Source organism: Penicillium verhagenii (genome assembly GCF_028828195.1).
Source record: "Penicillium verhagenii strain IBT 33310 chromosome Unknown utg000007l_segment0_segment0, whole genome shotgun sequence".
NCBI lineage: Eukaryota > Fungi > Ascomycota > Eurotiomycetes > Eurotiales > Aspergillaceae > Penicillium > Penicillium verhagenii.
The window spans coordinates 1642606-1669587 of NW_026643171.1; the positions used below are offsets into that span (position 1 = coordinate 1642606).

The 26982-nt window shown below is 47.1% G+C and overlaps 9 protein-coding genes across 9 annotated transcripts; 4 read left to right on the top strand and 5 right to left on the bottom strand.

Moving 5' to 3' along the window:
* Window positions 1-711: 711 nt before the first annotated feature.
* On the top strand, window positions 712-3198 carry N7466_007293 (fungal specific transcription factor domain-containing protein; the record flags this gene model as incomplete). Its single annotated transcript, XM_057166682.1, has 5 exons — window positions 712-1260; window positions 1340-1548; window positions 1609-1629; window positions 1685-2071; window positions 2130-3198. 5 exons carry the CDS (start codon window positions 712-714, stop codon window positions 3196-3198), a joined length of 2235 nt encoding a protein of 744 aa, XP_057019723.1.
* A 252-nt stretch (window positions 3199-3450) lies between these two features.
* Window positions 3451-5129, bottom strand: N7466_007294 (unsaturated glucuronyl hydrolase; the record flags this gene model as incomplete). Its single annotated transcript, XM_057166683.1, has 3 exons — window positions 3451-4226; window positions 4329-4812; window positions 4884-5129. The coding sequence occupies 3 exons, from the start codon at window positions 5127-5129 to the stop codon at window positions 3451-3453; spliced, it is 1506 nt and encodes a 501-aa protein (XP_057019724.1).
* Window positions 5130-5512: 383 nt separating this feature from the next.
* On the top strand, window positions 5513-6727 carry N7466_007295 (alginate lyase family protein; the record flags this gene model as incomplete). Its single annotated transcript, XM_057166684.1, has 1 exon — window positions 5513-6727. The coding sequence occupies one exon, from the start codon at window positions 5513-5515 to the stop codon at window positions 6725-6727; it is 1215 nt and encodes a 404-aa protein (XP_057019725.1).
* A 1213-nt stretch (window positions 6728-7940) lies between these two features.
* N7466_007296 (uncharacterized protein) lies at window positions 7941-9137 on the bottom strand (the record flags this gene model as incomplete). Its single annotated transcript, XM_057166685.1, has 1 exon — window positions 7941-9137. One exon carries the CDS (start codon window positions 9135-9137, stop codon window positions 7941-7943), a length of 1197 nt encoding a protein of 398 aa, XP_057019726.1.
* Window positions 9138-14231: 5094 nt separating this feature from the next.
* N7466_007297 (short chain dehydrogenase/reductase) lies at window positions 14232-15281 on the top strand (the record flags this gene model as incomplete). Its single annotated transcript, XM_057166686.1, has 1 exon — window positions 14232-15281. The coding sequence occupies one exon, from the start codon at window positions 14232-14234 to the stop codon at window positions 15279-15281; it is 1050 nt and encodes a 349-aa protein (XP_057019727.1).
* A 2106-nt stretch (window positions 15282-17387) lies between these two features.
* Window positions 17388-18477, bottom strand: N7466_007298 (protein kinase family protein; the record flags this gene model as incomplete). Its single annotated transcript, XM_057166687.1, has 2 exons — window positions 17388-18000; window positions 18038-18477. Coding segments are annotated over 2 exons (1053 nt in total), but the record flags the coding sequence as incomplete, so codon positions are not given.
* Window positions 18478-19546: 1069 nt separating this feature from the next.
* Window positions 19547-20197, bottom strand: N7466_007299 (uncharacterized protein; the record flags this gene model as incomplete). Its single annotated transcript, XM_057166688.1, has 1 exon — window positions 19547-20197. One exon carries the CDS (start codon window positions 20195-20197, stop codon window positions 19547-19549), a length of 651 nt encoding a protein of 216 aa, XP_057019729.1.
* Window positions 20198-21679: 1482 nt separating this feature from the next.
* N7466_007300 (uncharacterized protein) lies at window positions 21680-22111 on the top strand (the record flags this gene model as incomplete). The annotated part of the gene is made up of 1 exon (XM_057166689.1): window positions 21680-22111. The coding sequence occupies one exon, from the start codon at window positions 21680-21682 to the stop codon at window positions 22109-22111; it is 432 nt and encodes a 143-aa protein (XP_057019730.1).
* Window positions 22112-22778: 667 nt separating this feature from the next.
* On the bottom strand, window positions 22779-23801 carry N7466_007301 (uncharacterized protein; the record flags this gene model as incomplete). The annotated part of the gene is made up of 1 exon (XM_057166690.1): window positions 22779-23801. The coding sequence occupies one exon, from the start codon at window positions 23799-23801 to the stop codon at window positions 22779-22781; it is 1023 nt and encodes a 340-aa protein (XP_057019731.1).
* Window positions 23802-26982: the final 3181 nt, after the last annotated feature.

The following is a 26982-nucleotide window of genomic DNA, read 5'->3' on the forward strand; positions in this document are numbered from 1 at the left end:
TATCGCCCAATCAGGGTTGGTAACAGTGGCTTTTATTGTACATCCATCTATCGGCTTCCGTATCTGCCAAAACATGCAGATCGGCAATTGATCGACGGCTATCGACTCAAGATCTGAAATGCGGGGAAATGACAGGGACAGCTTGGCCTTTGAGCCTCGGCCAATAACTACCCCGGCCCCCCCAGTCGACACCTACACACTCGATTGATTATCCCGTTGTCCGGTCTACCTTGCTTGTTGTATTATTCTCCACAGTTACCCGGAACTTAATATTGCGAGAGAAGGGGGCAATGGTGGATCTGCTTGGACCTGACGTGGCCAGCGCGGGCGCTGGCGAGGGGGAATTCACGACTGGGAGCGATCTCCCTTCTTGTCAGTCCTGTCGGCGTAGGAAGCTCAAGTGCTCGAGACAAAGTCCATCTTGTTCACAATGCCAAAGACTAGGTAAGATCAAATATTGAGAGCCGCGGCAGTTACACTTACCGGTGTGTTTAAATCCAGCATGCGAGTGCATCTACGTGAGCAAACAGAAACCTGGTCTCAAGGCTGGTGCGATAGACAGCCTCAGTCGGCGCTTAGGTAAGGATTACCTGAGCTGTAGATGGGGTTTTCTTTGCCTAGAACCCACCTGACTAACGAAAAATTCCGATTGTCTCTGTAGAAGTCTTGGAAGAGATCTTACTAGATGAATCTGGCGCACGAAAACCGCAAATGGCCTTTCTGGACGACCATTCAGACCTCCAGAACAACATTCCACCTTTTGAGGACCAGATTCAAAATGAACACCTCAATCACACCTTGCGCCCAAGGCCTCTAGATTTTGATGACGGAGCGTTGGTGTCGGACTCGGCGACATCCCCGCCCTTGGCCAGTAACAGCGGCCATAAGAGGCGCCGAACTAATTATATGAACTTCGATCTGGGGAACGAGGAAGATGGACCACCTCCACCACCTCCACTACACTTGATAGATCCAATTGTTGATATTCACTTCCGTACAGTGCATCACTGGATACCTATCCTCCACGAAGGGCGGTTTTTAGCCAAGCTTGCGGATTCTAGTGAGAGGAACCGATTAACTATACTTCTTCACTCACTCGTCGCTGTCTCAATCAAATACCTTGATTTGGATAAGATTGACCTCAGCCATATTGATGTCGAAAGGCAGATCAAGTTGTCGAGAAACATTGTCATGCTTCACGCGATGCAATCCGTGTCGGTCGAGAACATGCAGGCACTGATCTTTCTCGCCTTTGACTATGTAAGCTGCTTCATTATCTACTCCCTATTTTCTGCAAGCTTCACTATCCATTGCTTAACCCCGACTCTTTCTATTGCAGATGGGATGCGGGCATCCCTCCAAGGCGTGGCCTATTATTGGGTCTTTAACAAGAACAGTCGAATACCTTCAATTGACCGTCGAATCACCGGATCTATCCTCAATGGAACAACCACTTCTTCGTCCCTTGATCCTTCTACCAAGAGCGCGCGATTGGACAGAGTCAGAAGAGCGGAGAAGATTGTTTTGGAATATTTTCCTTCTTGATAGGTAATCATCAATCCGGGACAATATTTGATTCGAAATGGATGACTGATACCTGTATTGAAGAGTCTGTCAAGTCACTTGTGGGTGCGTATTCCGATCGCTGAGTGGCTGAACCTTTATTTTCTAACATAACATGCAGCTGGAACACAAGCCTGAGCTCAGACCATGTCCAACGACGGCTTCCCTGCAGTGGAGCGCCATGGGCGCGCCAGGAAGCCGTCTCGACGCCCTTCTTTGGTATATGGAACAAGGCTGCGGCCAAGATCGGTAAATCGATAGCCAATGTTCCAACCCTATACGAGTCACCTTCCAAGACCAATTACTACAGCCCTAGTGGAGATACCGGTGTTGGAGGCGACCAGGTTGACATCTCGAACCTGGGAGCATTCGCGTATTGTATCGAGGCCACCGAAAACCTGAGCCAGGTTACTTCCTTCTTTCTGCAACAAAGCATCGACTTTGGAGATAAAGCCCAGGTCAAGAACTGGTTGACAAGGTTTAAAGAACTCGACCTGCGACTTGTCCAGTGAGTTGAATTCCATGTTCCTGTCCATGCCCAAAAAACCAACGCGACTTTCAATCAGCTGGAAAATGTTTCTTCCCCACCAGTGGCACGACTCGGACGTCTCACGCGATGTGTCAATTGTCAAAATGGATCCGAACCTGACTTTGGCGCACCTTACGCACAACGCCGCAACGATCCTGCTACATCAACATATCGCCTACCCGCCCGCAACCTGGTGCGATCTCGTGAGACTGCCAAGCTCCTGTAGTGCTGAGACGTGCCAGCTTGCCGCCGTTGAGATCGCTTCCATTGCCGACAAGTACCTGAATTACATGGGCGGTCTCGTCAACAGCCAGTTTGCCTTTTGCGCGTTCGTCGCTGCGCGCATCTTGTTGGTGCATTGGCTTTCGGTTTCACGGCAGACAGATGAACCCTTGGCCCCCGAATTCTCTAGTCTCGGGGATAGTCTGCGGGAAATGTCCCGTAGGTGGAGGGGGAACAACAGTGACAAAGGCACAGACAACATGGGACAGTCCGGTGTGCCAGACCTGATGACAAAGTATGCAACACAACTGCAGTTGATGTACTCCCGATACATCACTGGCTCACATACATATTCCTCTGTTGGCGACATGCTGTCCGATGCCAGCCTGGATGGCCTTCTAGATGTGCAGCAACAACCCACAGCAAACAGTAATCCGCCTCCCCAAAATAGCACACCTCCACCGATACCTGGAATGGATCCAACAGGGACGAGGGCCGGGGGTATGACACCTTTCACCCATCTGGCAAACCCTCTCCCTCGTCCACCAGACCGCTGGCACCCGCCAATCGCGTACGATCCCCGTGGCACGCCCGTTCGGCACGACTTTGTCAGTCTATCGCAGCGAGAACGTTATGGTTCATACGGACAGCTTAATCTCAGTACAAACACGAGCAGGGCAGTCCTTCCCAATATAGCTAGAGGCAATCCACCTTCGACAGCAAATGTGACGGGATACTTGGGGTTGAGCATGGAGAACAGGAGCAGACACAGCAACAGCAGTGGGTTTGGTGGCGAGGACGAGGAAGATCTATTTGGCCAGCAGTTTCTCGAATTGGATCGTGTTATTACGCTGAATGGGACCGACTTCTTTGGGGGGTACTAGGGTCGAATGCTACTTTTGAATCTAATTGACGGTTCGTCAATCGCCGCGACAGAGCTCCATGACGAGTATTCTTTACGCAGCACTACCAGCACTACTGTTCTCAACACTACTAGGCACATCTAGCTCTCAATTTCCATCTCCTCCTCCCCAAAATAGCCAAATTTTAAAAGTCTCGAACGATATTTCAATACTTTAATAGGGTCACATGTGCAATTTGCAGTTTGTCTCTTCACCAGCTAGGGACCAAGCAGCTCATATAAGCCCCATGCGCAGCAATTTGTTCCCAAACTCAAGGAAGTAGTAGTCCGCATAGACCAGCCCATGGTCCTTATACCTCACCAGCGCATCGGGGTTGTTATTGGCCGTCGAATGCCTCAATATCGCGTCCCAGCTGCCCGCTGGAACCTTCACCTTTCCATTCTCATCAACCTCCAGCCGCGCATTATCCCCCTTGTCCACCGCATACTGAATAGTATCGCTCGCAATATTGAGTGCCGCATCGAGGTATCTCCTCCCGTCATATCTTACGTTATCTGCACCATTTCTCCGCACCAGCAGCGCCTGGTGCAGGAGCAGCATTCCGTTGGCGGCAATCATGCCTGCCGACGCGTCCCGCAGCCTGTCCCCAGTTGAATCTACCTCCCCACTTCTGTCAGAAAAGTCCCACAGGGGTACCCAAGGACACTTCTGGGCAGGGGAGTCTTTCAGTCGCGCGAGGAAATATTCCGTCAGGCGCAAACAGGCGGCGAGGAACTCAAAGTCGCCTGTCCACATGTAGGTCTGCGCGAACCCGAGCACTACCCAGGCCTGACCGCGAGACCAGGTCGAGTCGTCGGCAAGTCCTTGGTGGGTCATGCGATACTTGACAGTGCATTTCTGGGGTGCGTGCTGGTCGAGGTTGGCTACGTGCCAAGTGGAATCATCCGGGCGAATGAGCGTTTTCATGACTGTTCGGGCATGCTGTTTAGCGATGACAGCCAGTTGCTGATTGTGGCTGTGGTGAGCGGAGTAGAAGAGCAGATCCATGTCTAGCATGAGGCATGCGTTGTCAGTCGGTGTTCAAGTCCTGTTCCGGAGACGGGGTACAAAGCAAGGGGAGAATGGGAAGAGGCGATACGTACTGCACATACTGTCCACAATAATCAGAAAATTGTTTTCTTTGTCATGGACCTCGAAATTGAGCCTCTTCATCTGGTCCCAGCTACGGATCGCCCCGACTCGCTCGTCGAACCGGCTTGCCAAGCTGTTGGCGGCTGTGATGTAGGCTTTCAGGCTGGAAGAGTCACCAGTGAGCTCCCAGTCCATGCGCAGGGGATGCATCATGAATCCCAAGTCATGAGTATCGGTTCGCGATGCCTGAGCACGTAGTGGTGTAGACCAGGCGCGGCAGAGGGCCAAGAGCTGGGCGTGGTAGGACGAATCCGGTGGGATTATATTTTCTGATGGCAAGGCGGAAAATGGGGTGCGATTGGGGAATTTGGTGTATCGCTCAAGCACACAGTATAGACTCGATGGGAAAAAACCGCAGGTCCAAAATTTGGCTGGCTTTGTCTCGTATGTTCCTGCACTAGGACCTGATTCGGGAACATGTTCTGGGTACGCATCGAAAGATGGCTGCATTGAATATTCATAGTAAGTTTTCTGTCCAACTAGTCACCCACATTAGTATAGTATGATAGACGCACATGTTTACTGATAAATGAATCTGCAACTCTCCAAATTTTCGCGACAACATTCTCGCTGTATAGCTCCATAAGCTCGGTAGCCTCCACAATGGGTAGAGAAGCCATGATCGATGACGCAGTTGCTTTGGTATCGGCAGTTCGGCGGTTATTTGTCCATGTTAGGGGGTATTCGACTGGAGGAATCATCATCTTCTCATCAAAGACAATTTCTTTGATGGATTGAGAGGGGGAGGTGAGCACTGGCATTATCGAGACTTTGCTTATCGGATTTTTTGAATCGTGCTGCGCGGTGATTCGTGGTATATCTTAGACCAGATAAACGCCAGATTAGATGTCGAGAATGGCAGAATAATTATCTACTACTAGTATGTGATATTTTAATTGATCGCCCAGCCGGATTGTTCGGAATTGCACAGAGCAGTCTGGATGATCCGTCGGGCTAGAAATGCCCCGTCGTCGGTTGTCACGGACATCCGGGGTATCTGCGCTCCGAAGTCGCGGAGCTTCACGAATCACGATACAATGGATAATGTCGAAACGAGCTAGTACTACTTCGATCGTCTCGCTCATACCTGGGTGTCTAAATCATAATTTTCTTTCATATTACGACAGTAACTACTTGAATCAAAATGTTCAAACATCCCCAGACAGTGGTTATAGATGGCTTCAGGCTCGAGGAAGGTCGGCAGCGACTACAAGACGGAAATGATGTCGAACTCCAGGCAGGACTGGCTATTCTCACGCGACAGGCTGATGAATGGCTGACACAAGGCCCGTGGTCTGTTACTATGAAAAAGAAACTTCCGCCCAGCGGTGACCTACACGATTATACCAGCCAGGCGCCTTATTGGTGGCCATCGGCGGACTCGCCAGATGGAAAGCCTTACATCAATCGCGACGGGAAGAAAAACCCCGAAGTTCTGGACTACACGGACCGCGTCTACTGGGAAAAAGTCTGGACTTCATGCCCAATCTTGGCGCTGGCCTGGTTCTATACGGGGAACGAAGCTTACGCGCGACACGCAGGCAATATCCTGCGTACCTGGTTCATTACACCCGAGACCCGAATGAACCCCAACCTCAATCATGCCCAGCTGATCCCGCATGCCGAGACAGGCAGGTCTATCGGCATCATCGATTTCTCCCAGGCCTATACCAGCGTACTCGATGCCGCCGCCATCCTAGCCACTGGGCCCAGTTCTATCTCCTCACCGGAATCATTCTGGTCTAAAAGCGATGTGGAGGGATTCCGGGCCTGGAACATTAGCTTCTTGGAATGGCTGAGCACCAGCCCATTTGGGAGAGAAGAACGAGCCCGGCGCAACAATCATGGCAGCTTTGCCATTATGCAGATAGCTGCCATTGCCCTCTTTGTCGGCGATACGGCTCGGGCCCACGACGAGGTTCTCGGAACTCGTGCCCACCTGGCTGCAACAATTGCCCCGGATGGGTCTCAGCCCGAAGAGCTGAAACGGACACGCAGCTGGCACTACTCAACCTTCAACCTTCTCGCACTCACGCGTCTCGGCTGTGTGGGGCGAAAGGTCGGGGTCGACCTGTGGAAATTTGAAGGGCCGGAAGGGGAAGGGAGTATCGCTCGCGCGATCGATTTCGTGATACCGGCTGCGACAGGTAGCGAAGTATGGGCCTTCCCGGAATTGGGCTTTAAAGCTTATGCGGCGGCAGATCTTGTCCGGGTGGCGGCGGACATGGGTCATGAGAGGGCAAGGAAGGTCGTACACTTGATATATCCACCACCCGAGGGGGACCTATGGGCATTGAGGCCAGCACCAGAGCAGCTTGATGCAGTTAAGGTGGATGAACATTCGAAAGGAAAATACTAGGTGAACCGCTGGAAGCTTGATTGATGGGGGTTACATGAACGGAATGCATATCAGTCGGCCCCTTCACCGCTTTATAGTAAACGGAACTATCTGATTGTTTTTGAAGCTATTTAGTATTCAGGTGCAAAATAGTGGTGCTTAGGGCGCTCGGGTGAAGGGCTTGAAGGCCCAGAACAGTAGAGCGGCAAGAAATGTTTGACAGACGAATGAAAAGACAAGAAAAAAACAAAAAACATACAACAGTCAGGATTCGCATGTGGTCACCCACCATACTACTAACTGACCGGCGTGTGGCTTAAGTACGGCTGAGCGGACGGGAAGCCCTGTTCTCCACACCCTATGGTCGTATGTACTGATAATGCGTTCAGAGTAGGTTATATTGTACGAGTGAAGCAGCTAGTAGTAAATACCGGTACACTTAGGATGAGCACATTGCTTTGTGGTGGGATTTGCTGGTTGTTAGAAGAAGTTAATCGTGTGACTCCCAGAATTTGGCTCTCATGGTCTGCTCCTGATCATGCTGCAGCGCGTGTTGTTAGCTAGTCTGGGGAAGTGAGAGCTTCTCTCTACTTTCCTCCTTCCTTCCTTTCCTCCCCATCCCCCTCGTTATGTCCAGAAATACAATCACAGTTTGGATTCTTCCCACCTCTTTTCCCAGATCTACACTGTAGTTCTGCAAACGGTTCGTATTATCGCCATGCATCGAGGTTCGCGACCACGGCTTTCGCTTGGCATATGTGCAGTCGAGCCGCATCTTACTGCATCGATCACATTCCCCTCCCTCTACTGGTTGACATTTCACTTTTCGTCGGGCGCAGCCTTGGATACACACGTTGGAACCCATCAACATAGCCAGAAAGTCTTCGTGATGGTCGTCGCTTATCCATAATGTGATGCCGAGGTGATTGAGTGTTGAAGGACGGATATTGGAAAGGCGGGGAGAGCGCAGCATTTGGGGTTGTCTCCTTTTGACTTCTCCCTGTATTTATGCGGGTAAGTGGAAGTGCTTTCTGTGGGGAGTTTTGATTCATTGGCAGCATAAGAGAGATTATTTTCATAAATGAGTATGCCATTGCCACTGGCTAGCGAGCCCCAGGGCTGAGAGTTGAGCTCTCAACCTAAGAATACATATAGCTATTGACTACTCAGGTCATCATTCCGAGAAACCAAATCCAAAATAAAAATACAGACGCAATTAGCCAGTAGGCTATAGCTAATACAAGAAATCTTCGGCATACTCCTCGTACTGCTGCATGAAGTCCACCATGTTGAACTTGTTAGTGAGGTGCTTGGCCGATAGGATGGCATTTCCAGCGTCAATGTACCCCTTCTTGAAAGATGCGAATAATGTTGGGCTTTTTGAGTAATGTGGGATAAAAAGCTGGTTGTCTCCGGTTACCAAAGCTCCTTTGAAAGCTTGGTACACATCATCGCTGTTTTTCGCCAAATCAACTGCCTCACATTGCCCGAAATCCAAAAGATAGAAGCCGATGGCGCGATGCTGAAAATCTGGGAAGTTGTTGTGGGCACTCCGTTCATCGGAGACTGATGTCCCAAGGACAAACTCCACATCATCCCCATTGGTAGCGGCGCCCCAGTGCAAGGTTGCATATGACTTCCCCATTTCAAGAGCAAGCGTGAATGTATCGATACCGAGCTCATTGAGGATACCAAGATGGAGAGGGATGTTTCGAAGTAAATCTGTTTTATTGTGACTCATGGAACCATTGGCTTTACCTAAATAAACCCGTGCAAGACAGTGTTTGTTAGCAGGACTGTGGAGAATAGAATCGATGTCCGTGGTGCTCAAATTCCTCTCACGACCATATACGTGAGTGATAAGAGCTTTTCGTACAACCTTCGGTAATGGAAGGATTCGCTCCATAGTCACGACATTTCCACGTTGGCGAAAGGCCTGAGGCATTTTCGGCATGATTTCATTCCAGAATGAATCCTCTTCAGTCTTCCAGATGAAAGTATGTGGGGTTGGAACATGTACCACATTCTGAGTGACGCTTTGGTACTGTTGAAAAGCGGCTGACACATCGCAATGGGTTTGATACTCGCGGCGAAGGTTTGAAGATCGCATTTCGTTTCCTGGGGTTTCCTTTTTGATCACAGGAAGCTTTCCAACAATCTCAAAGATAGCGCCTTGAAGGCCAATACCGATTTGGTTGATTTCTTGGAGATCTGTTCTGAACCGCGCACTCTGGAAGCGGCAACTGAAAGAAGATATTGTTGAAATCACAGATTTCAAGTTGAGGGACCTGTGCAGAATTACCGAGTCACTCTGGAGTGCGAGCTCAGTGGAGTCAAGAAAACTGCGAGCCACTTCGGCATCTCGGGCGATAGAAGATGCTCCTGAAGCCGCTGACTCTTCGCTGCTGTTATTATTGCGTCGTGAAGCCATTTTTGGGGATAAATGATTGGTGGAAGGTTAGTGATCCAGCTGGAGAAGAATTTGGGAAAGACTGATCGGCGGTGAGTCGCCGGTGACCGAAATGTCGCACTCGCACTAGAGGAGGAGTCAGGTTTTGACTTTGCTGATTGGCGGGTGTTCGTTGGGCCTAGCTTCAAATGTTGGTATTGAATCATTGATTGTTGCGGTTGAATGACGGAAGGGGTACGGCGGCCGATAAGGGCCACCCTACTGCCAACTCCCAATGGAGCTGAGGGATTCAACGTATAATAGACATCAGTACAGCGATTCAACATTGGAGTGCAGAGATTCAACGTACAATGCAGCGTACAATGCAGCGTATAATGCAGCGTGCAATACCGCGTAAAATACCGCGTAAATACCGCGTAAAATACCACTCACAATACCGCGTACAATACCGCGTACAATACCGCGTACAATACCGCGTACAATATAGCGTACAATATAGCGTACAATATAGCGTACAATATAGCGTATAATACTGCTCTTTGTATAATTCCAAGTTAAAATAGGGCCTGCTCAAAACAGACTTTTAACTATGTGAATCATAATACAAAGTAGGATTCAGCGATCGCGCGGTAAGCTGAGCAGACTTAGAAGTTTGATGAAAAAAAAACAATATGAATTTGAAATTACTCGTAATTTGCTTTCTGGCGGTCGGAAAGTTGAAATTGGGTTATGGCAGGGTGCCCTTATCGGCCACCATAGAAGCGGTCAATCCGGGTAGGATTTGCCCGTTCTTGTTGTTCTTTCTTAGTCCTAAACCTACTGTCATCAAGCTGCCAAGCATCCTTTATTCAAACTTACATATTATCTGATCCACATTCGTTTCCATCAATTATTCCTTTGCTCTCATCTATACCGTATTCAGTTTGCTTCAGTATTCAATGTTTTGGGGTTTGTTGGTTTCTATGGACCAGTGCTGAGAAAATAAACCTCCGCTGTGCTGTTTATGACAGAACCGTACGTGCTTGTAGTTATTGGCGTACGGATATTTTCTAAGCTTCAACGGAAGAAGCGCCTACATTACCACAGCGATAACTAGCTAGGTAGCATTAGGCTAATAGAATATCCCAATCATCATCATATGTGCAAGCCAAAATGGTGATGAAAACCATTTAGGACTGTCCACGGAATTTATCAGACCATATCAGATGGCCTCTCGCACGAGTTCCTCTCTAGTACTCCGTAATAGCACACTTCTCCCTGCGCGGCTTATAAAAGCAATTATTACTAGATGACAAAAACAAAAACAAAAACATACAACAGTCAGGATTCGCATGTGGTCACCCACCATACTACTAACTGACCGGCGTGTGGCTTAAGTACGGCTGAGCGGACGGGAAGCCCTGTTTTCCACACCCTATGGTCGTATGTGCTTGGAACTGTACTGATGAAGGCTATATGGTGCAAAGTCAAAATGTGTTACCATTTTATTTTCAGTGTGCGCTCTTTGGCAGCCCACTCGAAGATACGCGGGTCGTGACAGCAGCACATAACAACAGCCCAGATCACCAAAGGCTATACTAGAGATCTAGGAAGCCACCCGGAGGCATTAAATGAGAGAGATGTGTAGAAGCCTGTCATTTAAAACAATCTTCGAGGTGCTAAATATGCGTACTGAAAACCAGTGTTTTGATACAGGCCCGAAAAACCTATTCCAGGCAGTACCGTACTGTGGAGTCGTAATGTGGAGCGAAAGGATATTTCATGAGGGATTTCAAACAATTGAACTTGATGACTTGTTCGATTCTCCATCCCATTTCACTCTCACGTCTGTTTGTACATGCACCGGGCCCATGTGATCCATGCTGTAACTCGAACCACGGCATGTATTATCAGTCGAGGTCTGTTCTCTTTCGGCACCACCTGAAAATGCTGTAGAGTTTCCCATACCAGGTGAGCCACCGTTGTTGAGCGGCTTTTTGTAGTCGTTGTCTTCGGACCTCTCATAAGGCCTCAACACACTACAAGGGCCGTTGCGCAAGTGGCTGATCAGAGTTGGAAATGTTGGAAGGCAAGTGACAATGATACTCAAGTTCAATTCGACATTTTCCCAAATTCCAGCGATGCTTTGGGTCCCTATTGCAGTAGTACAAGTTAGCTACATTGAACAGTGGGCCAATAAACGAGAGCGCCGAACGCTTTCTTGGAACCATAGCACACCTGTGGGATTATTGAGGTCAATCTCTTGGATATAGATGATATGCATCAAGTCCGCGAGGCAGATACTGGATTTCACTATGTCAGCCTCAAGTGCTCGCAGTTCCAACCTAAGAACACAAGCTTGGGTTCAATACTCACAGTATACCAATGCAAAAGAGCCCAGACAGAAGCACCTTCTTTTTGCGACTCATCTTAAGTCTCCACAAAACTGGCTGCGGAAGACAGAGAATTAAAAAGTCCACCACCATGTTGATGCTGCTCATTACTATCCAGCTGTCGATTACATTGAAGTTGGCAGAGTGTGGCAGCCATGGCTTCCATTGCGCTTCAATCGGGTTATATGCAAAAATTAAGAGGCATTCACTGGTGATGAAATAACTGCCGATCAGGAAGCCGACAATCCACGATGAAACGCGGAAAGACTTTTGAATTTTGAAGATACGATTGTAGAGGAGAAGGACTGCAGCTTTTGAAAACGAGATACTCGCAGCGTACAATACGTTTTCGGCTAGTGTAATCTGAATAAGGCAAGATCGCATCAGCACCATGACCGTCTTTAGGTATCAGAATCGATATTGTACTTTGAGGAATAGTTCCAATGTAGCCGCATCGAAATATTCGACATTATATCCACCGTGGGCAATAGTCGCGTCAAGGAGTGTGACTATGAAGCATCCACATGCGAATATGAGGGCGATCAGGCTAAACCAATCATCCCATTTCACTGACATGGATATTCTTCGAGAGACAAATCGCAGTATAACGGCAACTATTGCGAGGAATGTGGAAACTGTTGTAATGACCACAAGGACAACATTTTCGTGTTGGATCCCGCTAGGCATCCAATCGACAGGTGACATCATTGAAGCCATTTTGAAAATAGGTCTTTGTCGGAGCAGGACTTATCATCTGAAAAGCCAAAAAACGCCGAGAAAGGTTGAGAAGGAGGAGGTATTTCTAGTGACGAAGCATAAAAAGACCTGGGGGTCAGATGCGATCCTGCTCATCGCATTCTAACGGGAACCGAGTTGACTGCGGGGGCTAAAAAGTGGCACCTTTTATGCAATCCAAATCAATTTCTCTCTGCTTCGTCACATGTGTGTTGTTGGCTCTGATCTATTAAAAGATATGTTTGACATATTATAGAAAAGTTCCATGCAGGAGGACGTCGATTGAAGGCGGGGTAACAAGTGATAGAATATGATTTCACAATTCTTCAGGATCAGCCAGCCGCCCCATGAGAATGTTCCATCTTAAATGAAGTAAGGATACATGCTTAACGCGCTTGAGTATGAATCTCTAGAACAAGTAGAAGAGCCGTGCACAGATTCGCCCCGCGGGCTGCCGTGGGTCACGGATCTTTGAATTCCGCGAAATATGGATTTAGATACCTTGAAAGGGCTTGCAACTAGCTTAAGGCTTGAAGTGTACCAGAATATTGGCCCCCATTATGAAAGGAACGGGGTTCACTTTTTGCTTTTTCCTTCCAGTTCACCTGGGCAACCTATGCACCGGTACTCGAGCCCCACGAGGTCTTAAGCATGATGCAATCATTACTCTAAGAATGGTGGGGCCAAGAATGGCGCGTTCGTGCGGCGATGGGACCCTCAGAGGGGGCCGCATCATCGGCCATGTTCAAATGTTGATACTCAATAAGTATGTTGCCGCAAGCTTAGACTTATATATTCGCTATTTTATGTGTGATCTCACAACACGGTTATTTTCTACTTGACGGGATAATCGTAATCAATATAGGAAGATTAGAGTCAGACCCAAAGAAAGTGACTATCCCCACCGATTTTTCCAGCGAGAACTGGGTCGTGGAGGAAATATGCGAAATGTGCCAATTCAGCCCAGTGGGGTAGATTCTCAGATCTCTTATCAATAAAAATGATTTTGGACACGGTGGGGTTAGTAGTCCCATCGACTCTAAAACGCATTCGACATCTTGGCGCAAACTAATTTTCATCGATGAACCATAGTCTAGTACCAATTCCAACTTCAATCTCGTTTCAGAATGGGGCAGGATGATCTTGGGGGTAAATCCCGACCGGGGGTCAATCGTGATTCAACAAGATCCACCGCTAGTTATCCCTTGTTTGGTTGCTCATGACTCATGAGTGAACCACCCCCCTCGCGCTGTTTTCCAGATGTGGTGTCCCTGCGACACAGAATTCTTGTCTACGTACGGGTCCTGGACCAATTCTTTATCTATTACCCCGTCGAACGCGCAGTGGAAGAAGAGGCTTGCATTCGCCCAATCATCGAATTTTGCTGCGGTAGTACCCGTCCCGGCTCAAGTGACTACATATCATCAATCCCGAATCGCACCGATTGGCCTATTACAAGTTACCCTTGTCCATACCGATACGAGCCATACGCATGCACGCGCAATACTTCAAAAATTACCCCGTAAGCGCCAAAACGGAGATAGAAGATGGATATCGACGCGAGTATTTCGAGGGCCAAAAATGGTAATACCCCAAAGGCTCAACATGTATGATCTCTTGAGCTATTGTGATGGGCCGTACTGAATAGGCATGCGTAAGCTCGCCCATGCGCGGATTCCTGACTGGGCACCCCTGCCTGCCCGGTCTCAGGCCGGCCTATTGGGCTTCAAGTTGTGGAAATATTGTTTCTTTGTATTCAGCTGAGAGTCGGCTAAAAGTACTAGGATTTGCAGCCCAGCCTCAGTTTAGTCAGCTGGCCCCCACCGCCCAAGAGCTGGGAAAGGGACCTCGAACTGAATCTTTTCTCTTTCGATTCGAATATCTCTGACTGAAATTTCTCTTCCTGGTTTCTAATATAATCGTCACCAGAAACACCTGCACTGTGAACGAAACCCGATTAACAGGGGCACCGAGCTCATTTCTTCTTTTCCACACGAGCCAAATCAAAATGGACCTGAGTTACGACCCAGCTCGTATTAAAGGTAAAACCATACTTATCACCGGCGGCGCTTCTGGCTTTGGCGCTGCATATAGTGCTCGCTGGGCAGCTGCTGGAGCAAACGTGATACTCGGCGACATCAATCCATCCGGCGAAGAAGTCGCGGCGCAAATCCGCCAGGACACGCAAAACGAAAATGTTCATTTCATCCAGCTAGATGTCACATCTTGGACATCTCAGGTGAATTTTTTTCGTGAATCTCTAAGATTGAGTCCACATGGTGGAATCGACACCGTCGTTGCGAATGCCGGCATCAACAACAGCGAGGAATCTCGAGCCTTCGAAAATCCAGAGGTCGACTATCTGAACTGTCCCAACCCGCCGGCTCCGAATTTCAAGACATTAGATGTCAATCTCACCGGCGTTATGTACACAGTGCACTTGGCCTTATTCTTTCTACCAAGGAATCCGGGATCGAAGCCGTGTGAGCAGGAATCGATTGCATCGGAATCGGGGCGAGACAGACATATCCTGCTGATGGGGTCCGTTGCCAGCTTACACCCGCTGATTACGCAGGCGCCGTATACCGTTTCGAAGCATGGGGTGCTAGGCTTGTTTCGGTGTTTACGCGTGACAGCTCCCATCAGCGCTGGTGTTCGAGTCAATATTATCTGCCCATACTATACCGACTCCACTTTCATGCAAACGCCCGTTCGGGTACTATTAGCGGGGGTGCCGCTCGGGCAAAGTGAGGATGTCATCGATGCGGCGTCATATTTGGTTGCAGATACATCGTGTATTGGTCGCTCGCTGGTTACGGGACCCAAACTGAAACTCAATTATTCGACGGGAGACTTGGAAGCTCTTCATGATGGAAACGATAAAGAGGGAGCTGTTTGGGAGTGCTATTTGCATGACTCGGATCCGGCAGATATTTTTACTCAACGAATGCTCACGGTTGTTAATGCTGCTGTGAAGGCAAAAGGATGGGCTGGCTGGGTGTCTGGTATGGCTGGTGCATTGACTTGGCCTGTCCGGCAATGGTGGACTTCAAGTTGAGCACTTGAGCCTTCATGCGTGAAGCAACGGTGTTTTTGGCTACCACGCAATTCGAAATCGGGTTTGAATAGAATTGAGCTTGTTTGCAATGAAATGCCTTGGTCCTTGTCCTGGCCATGCTACCAATTTCTTTGATTCAAAGTTAAACATTGCATATCCACCAGCAATCAGAATTGCTCCAAATAAAAGAAAAATGCAAATAATTGCTATTCGTACTCCCTGGATTCATATATCATCCATCATACATGTTCTCGAAATGTGGTATCTCGTGTCTCGAGGCCGCAGAACTACTTTCACGTGGTTGTTATTCGCCTCATTGCCACACTACCTTTTTGGCCAATAATATAAAACTTATGATCAATTAATTGATGAATCAGATTTTTGACACCGCTTGAGTATTTTGCCCTGCGAGTTTCGTCTTCTGTCCTTAACTAGACCAATGATAGGTCTCCTGAAGTGACAAACAGTCATGATGATACTACATGTGGAGGAAGGGTTCATTTACAGTAGCTAGCCTCTAACACTACGGATAGCAGTGATATCATATGAACCTCCTCCGATCGTACAATTCCTACTGCCACCGTCGTGCAGTACTGTACACCCCCGACCAAGGCCCCAGGTGCCTTGTAATCTTAAATCCTGACACATTAGAATGTCATGTAGCTATCAATAAGTAAAAGCAATGAGAAGTGCCAATATGTGGAGGTGGACTCTAGCTCATCAAAATCTTTAGAAGGTCGAATAGTATATTAGTAGCTAGCACCTTAGATTGACACATCCAGCTTTGTTCAAAAATAGGGACTTGAAGTTTACAAAAAGACAAAAAGAAACTCCGATAGGGGGAATCGAACCCCCGGCTGTCGTGTGAGAGACGACGATGTTAGCCACTACACCATATCGGAGGGGGACAACGAATTACTCCGTTAGGTTTAGCCTTATCATTTTTGGTTTAGCGTCAAGTGTCCTTACGCCTCTCTGTGCGTGGTGGTATATAGTCCCCAGTTCCCCCAAGCCCAGCATCCCTTGTTCTCTAACCTGTTATTTTTCTCCTCCGTGTGAGGTATTTTTGCTATTGATCCGGAGCACTGAGCTCCTGAGCTCCTGAGCTCCGCCACCCCTTTGCCCTGTGTGACTCGTCATCACCTCTACACAAATTTCTTTCGCCCCTCCTGCTTTCTTGGGCTCACCTTGGCCTTACCATGTTCCTGATCAGATACCTTCTCTAAGGTTCTGACGCTGGCCCCCGAATCTTTAAAACGTAACTACCCATCAGTCATTCGTAAATCCCATTATTAATGTATATTTCGCTACCGCACAGCCTGAATCATTCTACGAAAGCATCTCAGGATGGAATCTGACGAAGGATCACTTCAAAGGCTTTCAGCTCAGGATGCCGTTCTAGTTTTGGTTGCTTGTTGGTATGGTGGTAATCAATGCTACCAATCAGGTGATGAACTCAATTTTGTAGGGAATGATTGGGCTTTGTAAATGAGGGGAACTACAAATTAGTCGCAAAAGTTCACCTTAATAATACAATTATAAGCTTCTAAGCATGCTGACTGCAGCTTCTCCACTTTATCATGCGTAGGCCTGGGCGCGTAGCAGTTGGCCCAACAAGCGTTACCCATCTTGAGTCTGCAATAGTTTTTTCGCTTTGAAATAAAAGGCATCCAAGTTATTCCGCTGAACTCGATATAACTCGCTATTTATAAAGGGAACAACTTCAAAATCAAGTACGTCTAACCATGAACTTGTTATTGGCAACTTACTTAAACTCGTTTTAGCATGTGTACCGTTGACGTCTCAACAAAAATTTACGAGTGTGGCGATAGGATTACAGAAGATATCAAGTTCAAGACTTGCCCCAGCGTCGGTACTCCCGCTTGCCCCGGTCGCAAGGAAAACCCCTTGGGTTCAAGCCGGGTGAAAGGAAAATGTGGAAGCCACGGTTGTAGAAACCCCTAATTTGATGAGGCTGCTTTTGCGTTGATGAGACTTGGAAACGTTGATGATACCTGGAGACGTTGAAGATGCTTGGAGAAGGAAGGGCGAGGGATATTGCATGAATCGAATTTAAGGCCAGGTAACCGCGAGGCTAGGTTACCCAGCCGTCGTTGGAGCCCTTCCCGTTATTGAAAGAAAAGCTTCATCGTGGAGAAGTGCCCGCACATCACGATATTGTTCTGTCCAACATCTTTGTATCACAGTGCCACCAGGTAGACAATCGATCGGAGGGTATTTTTGAGACGCAAAAAGTTCATCTACCATTTCTGCGTAGTCGCTCTTCTCTGCCACGGATCTGAATGGCCCAGGTGTTTTATAGGGCCAATGTCCGGTCATGATCGTGTAGAAAATTGACCCAAGGCTAAATATGTCCACTTCCTCTGTTGAGACCCATGGCCTGCATGGATTGAAAAAGCCCGAGTCAGGAAGATGTCCACCATCGATGTCACCACTTGTTGATCCTCCAAAGTCGCAGAGCAGAAGATCGAGTTTGCTTTTGGAGTCAGAATGTAATAAAAAATTCTCTGGCCGCAGGTCAGAATGAATGACGCCTTTTTGGTGAATATAGTGGATAGCTTCCGCTGCCTGAAGACACCACTTTAATCGAAGAGGTAGATCGATATTGTCATTGTGTTGGTCAATGTAAGCCTGTAAATTACCATCGCTAGCTTCTCGGAAGAGCAATCCACGAGGTTCCTCCGAGATACCGATATATCTGTAGGATTTAAATTAGCATTGGCCAATCGCATGACTTCGGCCTGATATACCGTGTTACCCTAGGGTGTGCCCCTAATATTTCCAAAATTCGTTCTTCAACCTCAAAGCTTCGTTTGATGTCCTTCACAAAGGGGTGGACATTCGATACTCCAGCGTGCCACCACGAATACCTAGGGCATTTCAGGACGACACCTGGTCTCTTTCTTGCTATCAACGAAGTAGAGCCTTGCCCTAGAATTTCATCAAAATGAGGCTCATAAGGGACCGGATCTGCTGGTTCGCCGGGCAAAATGATTTGATCTTTCTTCTCGGCGATGCCATTGCTTGCTGAGGGTTGTCTGCACCGCTCAAGATCATCAGGCTCTTCACGTCTGGACGGAATTACCAGATGATGAATGTAGCTGAATATACCATGAAGAGTGTAATTTAATACTCTCCGCATAACCGAGCAACACCTCCACAGGTATAACAACATGTTGGAGAGCTGTGAGGAATATGAAACAGCGACTGGGATGCTCCAAAGGGGTTCGTTTGTCACGTTACATGATTGATAAAACAAACACATCAAACAAGTCACGTGATTAACAGGCCGCATGACTAGACATGCCCATCCAGGACAGGACCCAATGGGACCTTAGGAATGTCCAAGTTAGTCCTGTGGAATTCCCGCTTACTAAGTCCCATGGGATCGACCCACTGGGACTTGGTCATGTGGTCTGGTCCCATGGGAACCAGTTTGGGCATGTCTACGCATGACTGCTCTACCTAACTAGTCATGGCTCATGACCAAACCGCTCGATCTTTTCAGGCGGGGGCCGCCAGGCAAGCTTTCTAAGCTCCACCGGTAAGCGATCTTTTATTTTAGGCTATATTGAAATATGAGTTGCCAATAGATTATATAAATCGTGTGTCGAAGTCACATGACTAGGACATGTCGGCAGTCGGCAATACAAGACGCCGATCTCCCTGATAACTTGCTTCGGATTCAGTAATTAGATGGTATTTTTCTAACTTACACCATGAGCAATTGAAACGAGCTCCTGAGAGACTATATACCCGAAAAAAAACCGTATACAAAACTATTTAGGTAAGAGGGTTGCCAATGATAAATAGATACAATAGCAAGTCTCAAATCATGCGACGTAGCTGCTTCGATCATCTCAGCTTAAAAGGGAAGACTTCGGGTGAGGATATGTGCTTTGGTGTTCGTGAGGACTGTGGCATGCCTTTCCCGTGAGCAATAGTCTCACTGGTTGCTAGAGCCTTAGCATGTATGATCTCCTTGGATTCTACAGGAATTAGTACAAGGAAGTAATAATCACCTATCGTCTAGAATTTACCCGTTTGGCATTTTACACCCTCTATATCCTTTATAATATCATAACTAGAGCCAAGTTGTAGCAAGTCCGAAGGAGCCTTTGTCGCTTGATCATTCGAGTGAGTGTCGCTTTCCTGTAGGCCTCTAAATTGTGAAAATCAACTTTCACACTCTGACTAATCTCTATGCGGGCTGTGGAAGGGGATCCCTTGATAATCGCCCAGAATTAGGGCGAGGTCATGATCTCGGTGTCGACATCTGAATCGCACTTATCTGCCTCTGTTTCGACATGGATCACGATTGGATTGGGAGCCGAGCCCGAGGGACTAGTGTCCCTCTCAAACACTTTGGGATGAGACTCCGTGTACAACTCGGAAGAATGAGCGTCACGTTCGACCAATTCACAGGCTGGAGATCCAAATGTCACAGGCGGGCTATCAATTGCCCAGTAAGGGAGGCCGAGATAGTCCGGCGTGATCTGAATACCTGCTTCGGAATCACGCTGATTCGTGCTGCAGTCTTCATCGATATAGATCATAATAGGATTGGAGGTAGAGCCTAGTGGGCTTGACCGCTCATTGGCTCTCGTACCTAGACCACAAGGATGAGCGTTTAACAAGGCGAATATGGAGCAAAATGACTCACTTTGGTCATAGTTCCTTTCAGCTTCTTGGCAAAAGCATTTATCCAAGGAGAGTGCAAGAGCGTTTGGTATATCTGCCTCTTGCCCGCTCGGGGCAGGCCAGGCTGTGTCATAAGTCAACTCCTCCAACAGCTCACCAAATTTAATGGCTGGGCCAGATTCATCATCAATCACAATATAATTTCTCTTCGTGCTCCCAGGTTCGGGCTTCGTGCTCGATTCATCATCAATCATGATGGGATCTGTCTTCATGCTACTAGGCTCGGTGTACCAGGGCTTCGTGCTAGATGCTTCATATACTTAGTCAGTGAGATTGTAGGAAGATTGAACACGCTTCAAGGCTCTTACCAATGGCTTCTGGCAGTTTCTCGAAATAACTCATGGTGACTGGTGTGTGCGGGTGAGATAGTGAACCTTGGAACTTCGAAGAGTGATGGTGAGTGTTTTCATTAATGTACGAGATGCAGGGCTTTATATCTTTCAAATATTAAGGTCAGGCGGGCGACATGGTTCTATTCTTATCCATAGACAGTGAAAGCCTCGGCAGCGTCGCATGCAGATGGAGATGTAGCCATGACACTAGACCTGTCTGTAGGACAACTCAAACCAATCTTACACTGCCTCCTCATCAAATAAATCTAGTTGGTGTTGGTGTTGGTAGCTAGTCTGGAGAGAGTGAGAGCTTCTCTCTCCTTTCCTCCTTCTCTCCTTCCTTTCCTGCCCACCCCCACTGAAGAAGAATACCACACAGTTGATCCTTCTCCACCTTATTTCCATCGGTCTTCTCCAGACCTACGTTGTAGATCTGTCACTCTCGTCTTCAGAATTAGCGATCGCCCAGTCCTTCATGCTGGCTGAGTATAGTGGGACCTCTAGCCCGTGTCCTGATATTGAATCTTGGGCCTACGAAAACACTTTTTGTCGCCCTCCGTCCCATTGTTCTGAATGCGGTCAATACCGTAATGGCACTTTTATCGCTTCTCGCCCGAACCGAGGTTCCTTCCGCTGACTGAAACGGATGCTCTCTGCGAAAAGATTGTTGGCCTCTGTAGTGACATCAGTGACCTTAAAGCTCAGTGAGCGATGATATTGATAATTGATAAGCTTTAATTTTATTTTCTAACCTGACAGTTGACTAGACTATGTGCGCATCCACATCTGCTGTCTAATATATCGAGGTTCCTTCTATAAGATTTAAATCCGTGGCTAGCCGGAGTGGAGCAAGCTCTTGGGGACTTTCAAGGTCCGCCATCTTCGTGAAAGCCGTTTTTAATTTAGAAGTTTAGAAATCTATTGGTAAAATTACTCTCTTTACCATATTGGTAAAGAAAGACCACCTAGCAGCTGACTAGCTATATGCATCCTGGGAGCGCACGAATTCCTTGCTAAATACATCGAAGAGCAGTGAGGAGATAATAACTTACCCCAGGATTTAGCATAAGCTTTATGGTCTCAGCAATACCAATGTTTGCTTATTAACTTTGTCTAGAAGGACAAACTAACCTCTTGAGTCTTGAGACTAGGATGGTCACGTGAGGAGGGGTCGTCGGATAATTAGGCAGCAAACCGTCAGAACCCATCATGCCACTTCTTCATTAAGCAAGCCCAATGTCCAATATGTATGTCAGATCAGACTTTATATGACTCAGAAACATCGCCTAACGGATATCCCCCTCTTAGATATGCTTAGGTGCTCGCAAGCGATACGATTCTACAATGCCCTCCGAAACACCGAGTCCCCTCATCAACGAAGATCGCCGGGAACAATTCTCAAAATGGCTACAGACGGCTTCCTTTGAAAAGTTTGCAAGTGGAATACATTCATGCAACGATAAAGAACTTGGCCGCCGGGTTTGGGATCTACTGGTCGAGGGTGGTATATACAAAGAGGTATTTCTTCCCGACAGTGTTGGAAATATACCTAAGCTGATTACAAAGGGATTCGAATATTCTGCTTGGAGGACCGAGTCATCTTCACAATTCAAGAGTAAGGCAGGGTCTGGTGATCTGATTGTTATCTCAGGTACACCACGACTGGGATCGAGTCCTGTCCTTGCACCGGGATCGATTTCTCGAGTGAGCAACGAAGACGTTGTCTACCCACCTATGGACTGTATCTATGTCTCAAATGCACAGAGAAAGGATTAAACTTGAACCTGCAAAGCATTTACTGGGGGCCTGGGTAGACAGGCGGTCCCAGTTGGTGAAGGCATTGGGTCTGGCGCATCCTGAAATATACCGTCGATCAACCCTTGGGTAATCTGCTGCTGGATCCGATCATGCAGCATGTAATCAGACCTTAGGGATGTGTCAATAGCCTGCGGATGAAGGCCCATGAATGACCCAGCGCTTTCAGGTTGGAATAGCGTTGAAGTCGACATATAGTTAGAGCAAAGAGATGTATCGATAATTTGTGGTTCGCCACTAGCTATGGTTGGGCTGACCATAAGATAGTTCGAAGCCTGCTGCCATGTATATGGTGTCAATTCATGATCGGTAATTGCCGAATTGGCATGTGTTGTTTCGGACTGAGTAAAATTTTGAAAGGAGCTTTGGAAGGGTTGTAAATGGACTGAATGATCGGTAATGTTCTCCAACGGCTGGATGCTAGGAGGGTGATTGAACTGCTGTGATTCGCGAATTGAACACAAATCTCCTCCAATTACATCATTTGATTCCGCTGTTGGTGGACATTGCGGTGGCCGATGAATTCTGTCTTCTGGTATGCCGATCTCCGGCCCTCGTTTCCTTTTGCGGGAAAACTCACGCCATTGCAATTGGTGAGCCTTCCAGGTTTTAATCGCATCTAGCTGGGTTAACACAGACTATACCAGATGCCGGGGCAAAACTTACTGTCGTAGCTTTCTTGACATTTCACCAGCCAGGTTGTCTGTCTTTCCGCTAGCTTTCTCCATGTAAGGCTGTTGATATCCGACTCCTGCTGCTCTTCCTCCGCATTCGTATTCTGCTGCTCTTCCTCAGTATCCCTATCCTGTTTTTCAAACCGATCCTCCAGATCTGAGAAAAAAGAATATTTGACGGAGCGAAAAGAGCGGTATAGGAAGATGAGAATGGCCGAGATTCCAGCGACGCCATAAATGGACTCAAAAACAAGAAGTCTCAGGCCATGTTTGATTCCGTGCATTGCAGTGTTTTCGTCTTTAAATTGGTGGGCCTTCACAAAGTCACTGATATGGCCGCTGCGACGAGACTTGCAGAAATGTTTTGGATCCTCGGAAATCTCGTCAAGTCGGGATGTCTTAAACTTCTCCTTTTCCCATTGGTCATACTCTATAGCCAATGATCTTTGACTCAAACCTCGTCGTAGCTTACCCTCAGGATTGCTAGTCGGAGTGGCAAGAGAAATATCAATGATACGAGGATCTTCATCAAACCAGCCATTTGCGAAATCGTATTCAGGACCTCTAAAGGAACTCAATATAGTTTCCTTTTCACGAGACAAAGCTTCAAATAATTGATCGATCGCTTTGCAACATGATGGTGGATTGCTTTCGGCGCGTGAGTTGCTTTGTTGTGAATTGCTATCGGCGGGTGGGTTGCCTTCGGCGGGTGGGTTGCCTTCGGCGGGTGGGTTGCCTTCGGCGGGTGGGTTGCCTTCGGCGGGTGAGGTACTGTAAGAAGACGGGTTGTGGTCGTCAGGTGGGTTGCGAGAAATTGCGGTGGGGAGTTGAATAGCTCGTGCAGCATCCACTTGTTCTTGCAGGACGCGTAGAGCGTCCTCTAGCTTGTCTCGATGAGGGAGCAATTCTTGGACATTTATTAGTCGTAATGTCGCCAGGACGTGGGCTGCATTCAGAATTTCTTCAATCGTAGGCATTTTAGTCGTGATGGCAAAGAAAGAGAAGGGCATGAATACCTGATGCATTTCTTACATGGATCCCATCACATGAGCCAGGGCGCAGCATCCCTATCTTTCTGGCACCGGTGCCAGAAAGACAGGGATGCTGCAGACGAGGCGGTATTTCCTCCAATCATATTACAGCGGTGAGCGGCCAGGCCCTGAACTTTCTGGCCCGGGTGCCAGAAAGACAGGGATGCTGCAGATAAGGCGGTATTTCCTCCAATTATATTACAGCAGGGAGCGCTCAGGTCCTGAGTTTTCTGGCACCGGTGCCAGAAAGACAAGGATGTTCTTCGGATGATCATTAAGTGGTGTTGCAAAAGGGAGCTTAAAGTCTTGTCTTTCTGGCACCGGTGCCAGAAAGACCGGGATACTGCAGATGAGGCGGTATTTCATCCAGTTATCCTACAGCAGGGAGTGGTCAGGCCCTATATTTTCTGGCACCGGTGCTAGAATGACAAGGGTGCTACGTAATCAATTAGCTACTCGCATGTCAATAGTCTATAATAATGATGAGATGAATCCTACTTATTCATATTCCCATTAACCGCTAAAAGCGATCTTGTATAGGGAGCGCACCAACAGACGGAAAATGATACAGGATAGGGCTAGCGGTCAAGTGGCTAAAATGGCTAGTTCTTAGTCTGGCCGGCGAGAGACACAGGTACAGCTAGGTTTGCAATTTTCTTTCTTTCTTTATGATAGAGAGAAACCCCAAGCCTACGGGTGAACGTATCGTTTTAGAACCGCAATAAAGCATACAAGACATTGAAAGCAGAGGATGCAGCTCTACCCCATGGCATAGCAGCCTTATCCCTACACTCAAAAACCTCAACATTAAATATCTTTCATTCATCACTTGAGATTTTAATGCATCCACAGATTCTATGTTCAAACCCCAATTCTTTCATCCGGATTTTGCTCGAAAACAGTTAAATTATAAAAAGATCGAATGCCCTAGTGATTTGAATGGACTTTTTTATTACAAGTCATCATACTACATACTATATTGATGGATAAGATGGAATTCTTCGACTTATCCGTGAGTCATAGGAAACTAGTCCGGTACCCAAGAAGTAAGCTATCAAAGATTGAACTCATACTCGTTCGAAGAAGATTAACACTGTTTAAGTCTTCACGTTGACCGACGACGGCTATGCCATTGTGCCAACTTCACCCACTCTCATATCTTATTGTGAAAAAATATTCGGCGGACAGAGATGGTATAATCTCGCCCAAATATACATTGTCATGATGGAGATATCGCCGGTGGCCACTTTGCAATTGCAGGGAGCCAGCGCTGCTATTCTAGACACAATGCGTCTGCTTCTTCATCAGAAGACCCCTTTTAACGAGACACCCGAGGGTCAAATGACCCGAATTACCATTTTTCTTCAGAAATGTGTTTTGGTAAAACCGGAATTTGCACCCGAGGAATTAGAAGGTCGCCCATGTGTCTTAGAGCGTTTAATTCCCGGTTATAACTCTGATCGACAAATCAGTGACGATTCGTGGTGTGCCGTGTTTACGATCTTGACTGACTGGATGCAATTCCAGATAACAGGGACATTAGAGTACATCTCTTCAACGTTTGACTTGTTTCAACCTCTTGTTATAGATAAAGTTTGAGTGATATAAACAAAAAGTATCAAAACCCTCAATCAAAGTTCTTCGGAAGTAATATTCTTCAAGGCCAACTAGAAAAACTTGAAATGAGTAGCTGCTATGCCACTAGGAATATAAGATTATATTACGATGCTTTCTTTTAATAAAAATAGTAATAAAGTGAGTTAGAGTAGGGCTTTATGTAAGAACTTACTCTATCGCTTGATATGGTGAAAGAAAAGTGAAAAACAAATGCGATACATGCCGTCTTATGTGCTATATTTGGCAAGACTCTCCACCCGAAAGCAGATATGAGGATATACGTCGTGATCTAGAACACTGAAATTCCGGCTTGGTGATCTATTATGGTGTGATGGGGAGAAACAGCTAATCTGCCAACCACCTGGGTCGGGATTTCTAATGACTGCTGGTTCAAAAGAGGAATTTTTCCTGAGAGCCACTACAGGATTAATGGCCGATTAATTTCCGAATTCTAAATTATAAATACTAACCAACACAGTCATCCGATTCCATGTCCAGTAAACTTCACCTTTTGAGACCTCCAATTGACACCATGCCACCATTTCCAGGTAAAATCTCTCGCAGCGTATATTGTGCAGAAGCTTTTGATATTTTGAACCAGTATCCATCAGGCTTGACCTCCTCCGAGCTACACAAAAGAATGATGCAACGTGGATATGAAATTTCATCTAACCACAATCGCACTCTATGTAGCAGTTTGGTTACACCGTTTTTCAAGTGCATATACATGCACGGCCATACTCGTGTTTGGAGCTTGACTACAGAACCTCTTCCTTTGATACAACAAAGACAGGCAGTTTTAGCATCTCCAGAAGCCATTTACAACGTCTTTAGAGGTCTTGAAGGATTATTCCTATCAACAAAATTTATCAAGAGTCAGATCGAACAAAATGATGCGTCAAAGAACCTAGATCCCGTGTTTCTCAGAATCCAACTCAGAAAGTCAGAGGTATGAAGAGAGAATGGATAATCTTCGGCCATTTATATATTTACTGAAATCTTTTCTTCTTTTTTCTAGGGACTCAAACGTCATCAAAGGAGAGAGGCTTGGGCTCTTAAACAACAGAATATTAAGAAGAGCACCAATCTTCATCCTCAGCAGGCACTCCAACTAGGCCAGCCATCACCGATCGATCATTTCCAAATTCTACGCCTACCATCATCATCACCGATCCAAGATCATTCCAAAATTGAGGATACTCTTGAGAATCTTGATATTGGAGATTACTCCTCTCTGATAGAGGCTTTGATTGGAGTGGCTTGGGAGCATGGCCCTTGTGTCTACACGTTTAAATCATTCCAAGAATCAAAGCAACCAAATTGGTGGCCGGAAGACACTCCTTTTATCCCGCCCGTACGACTATTTAGATGTGGTATGTCTTCTAATTTCGGGTCGAAGTTAGTGGGGAGGCTAATAACAACGGAAATAGAACAAACCAAGCTACTAGGGGCCATTTTTAACAGGAATCTAGCAAAAGTCACCCTTCACAACCTTCAGTCTATACTCAAA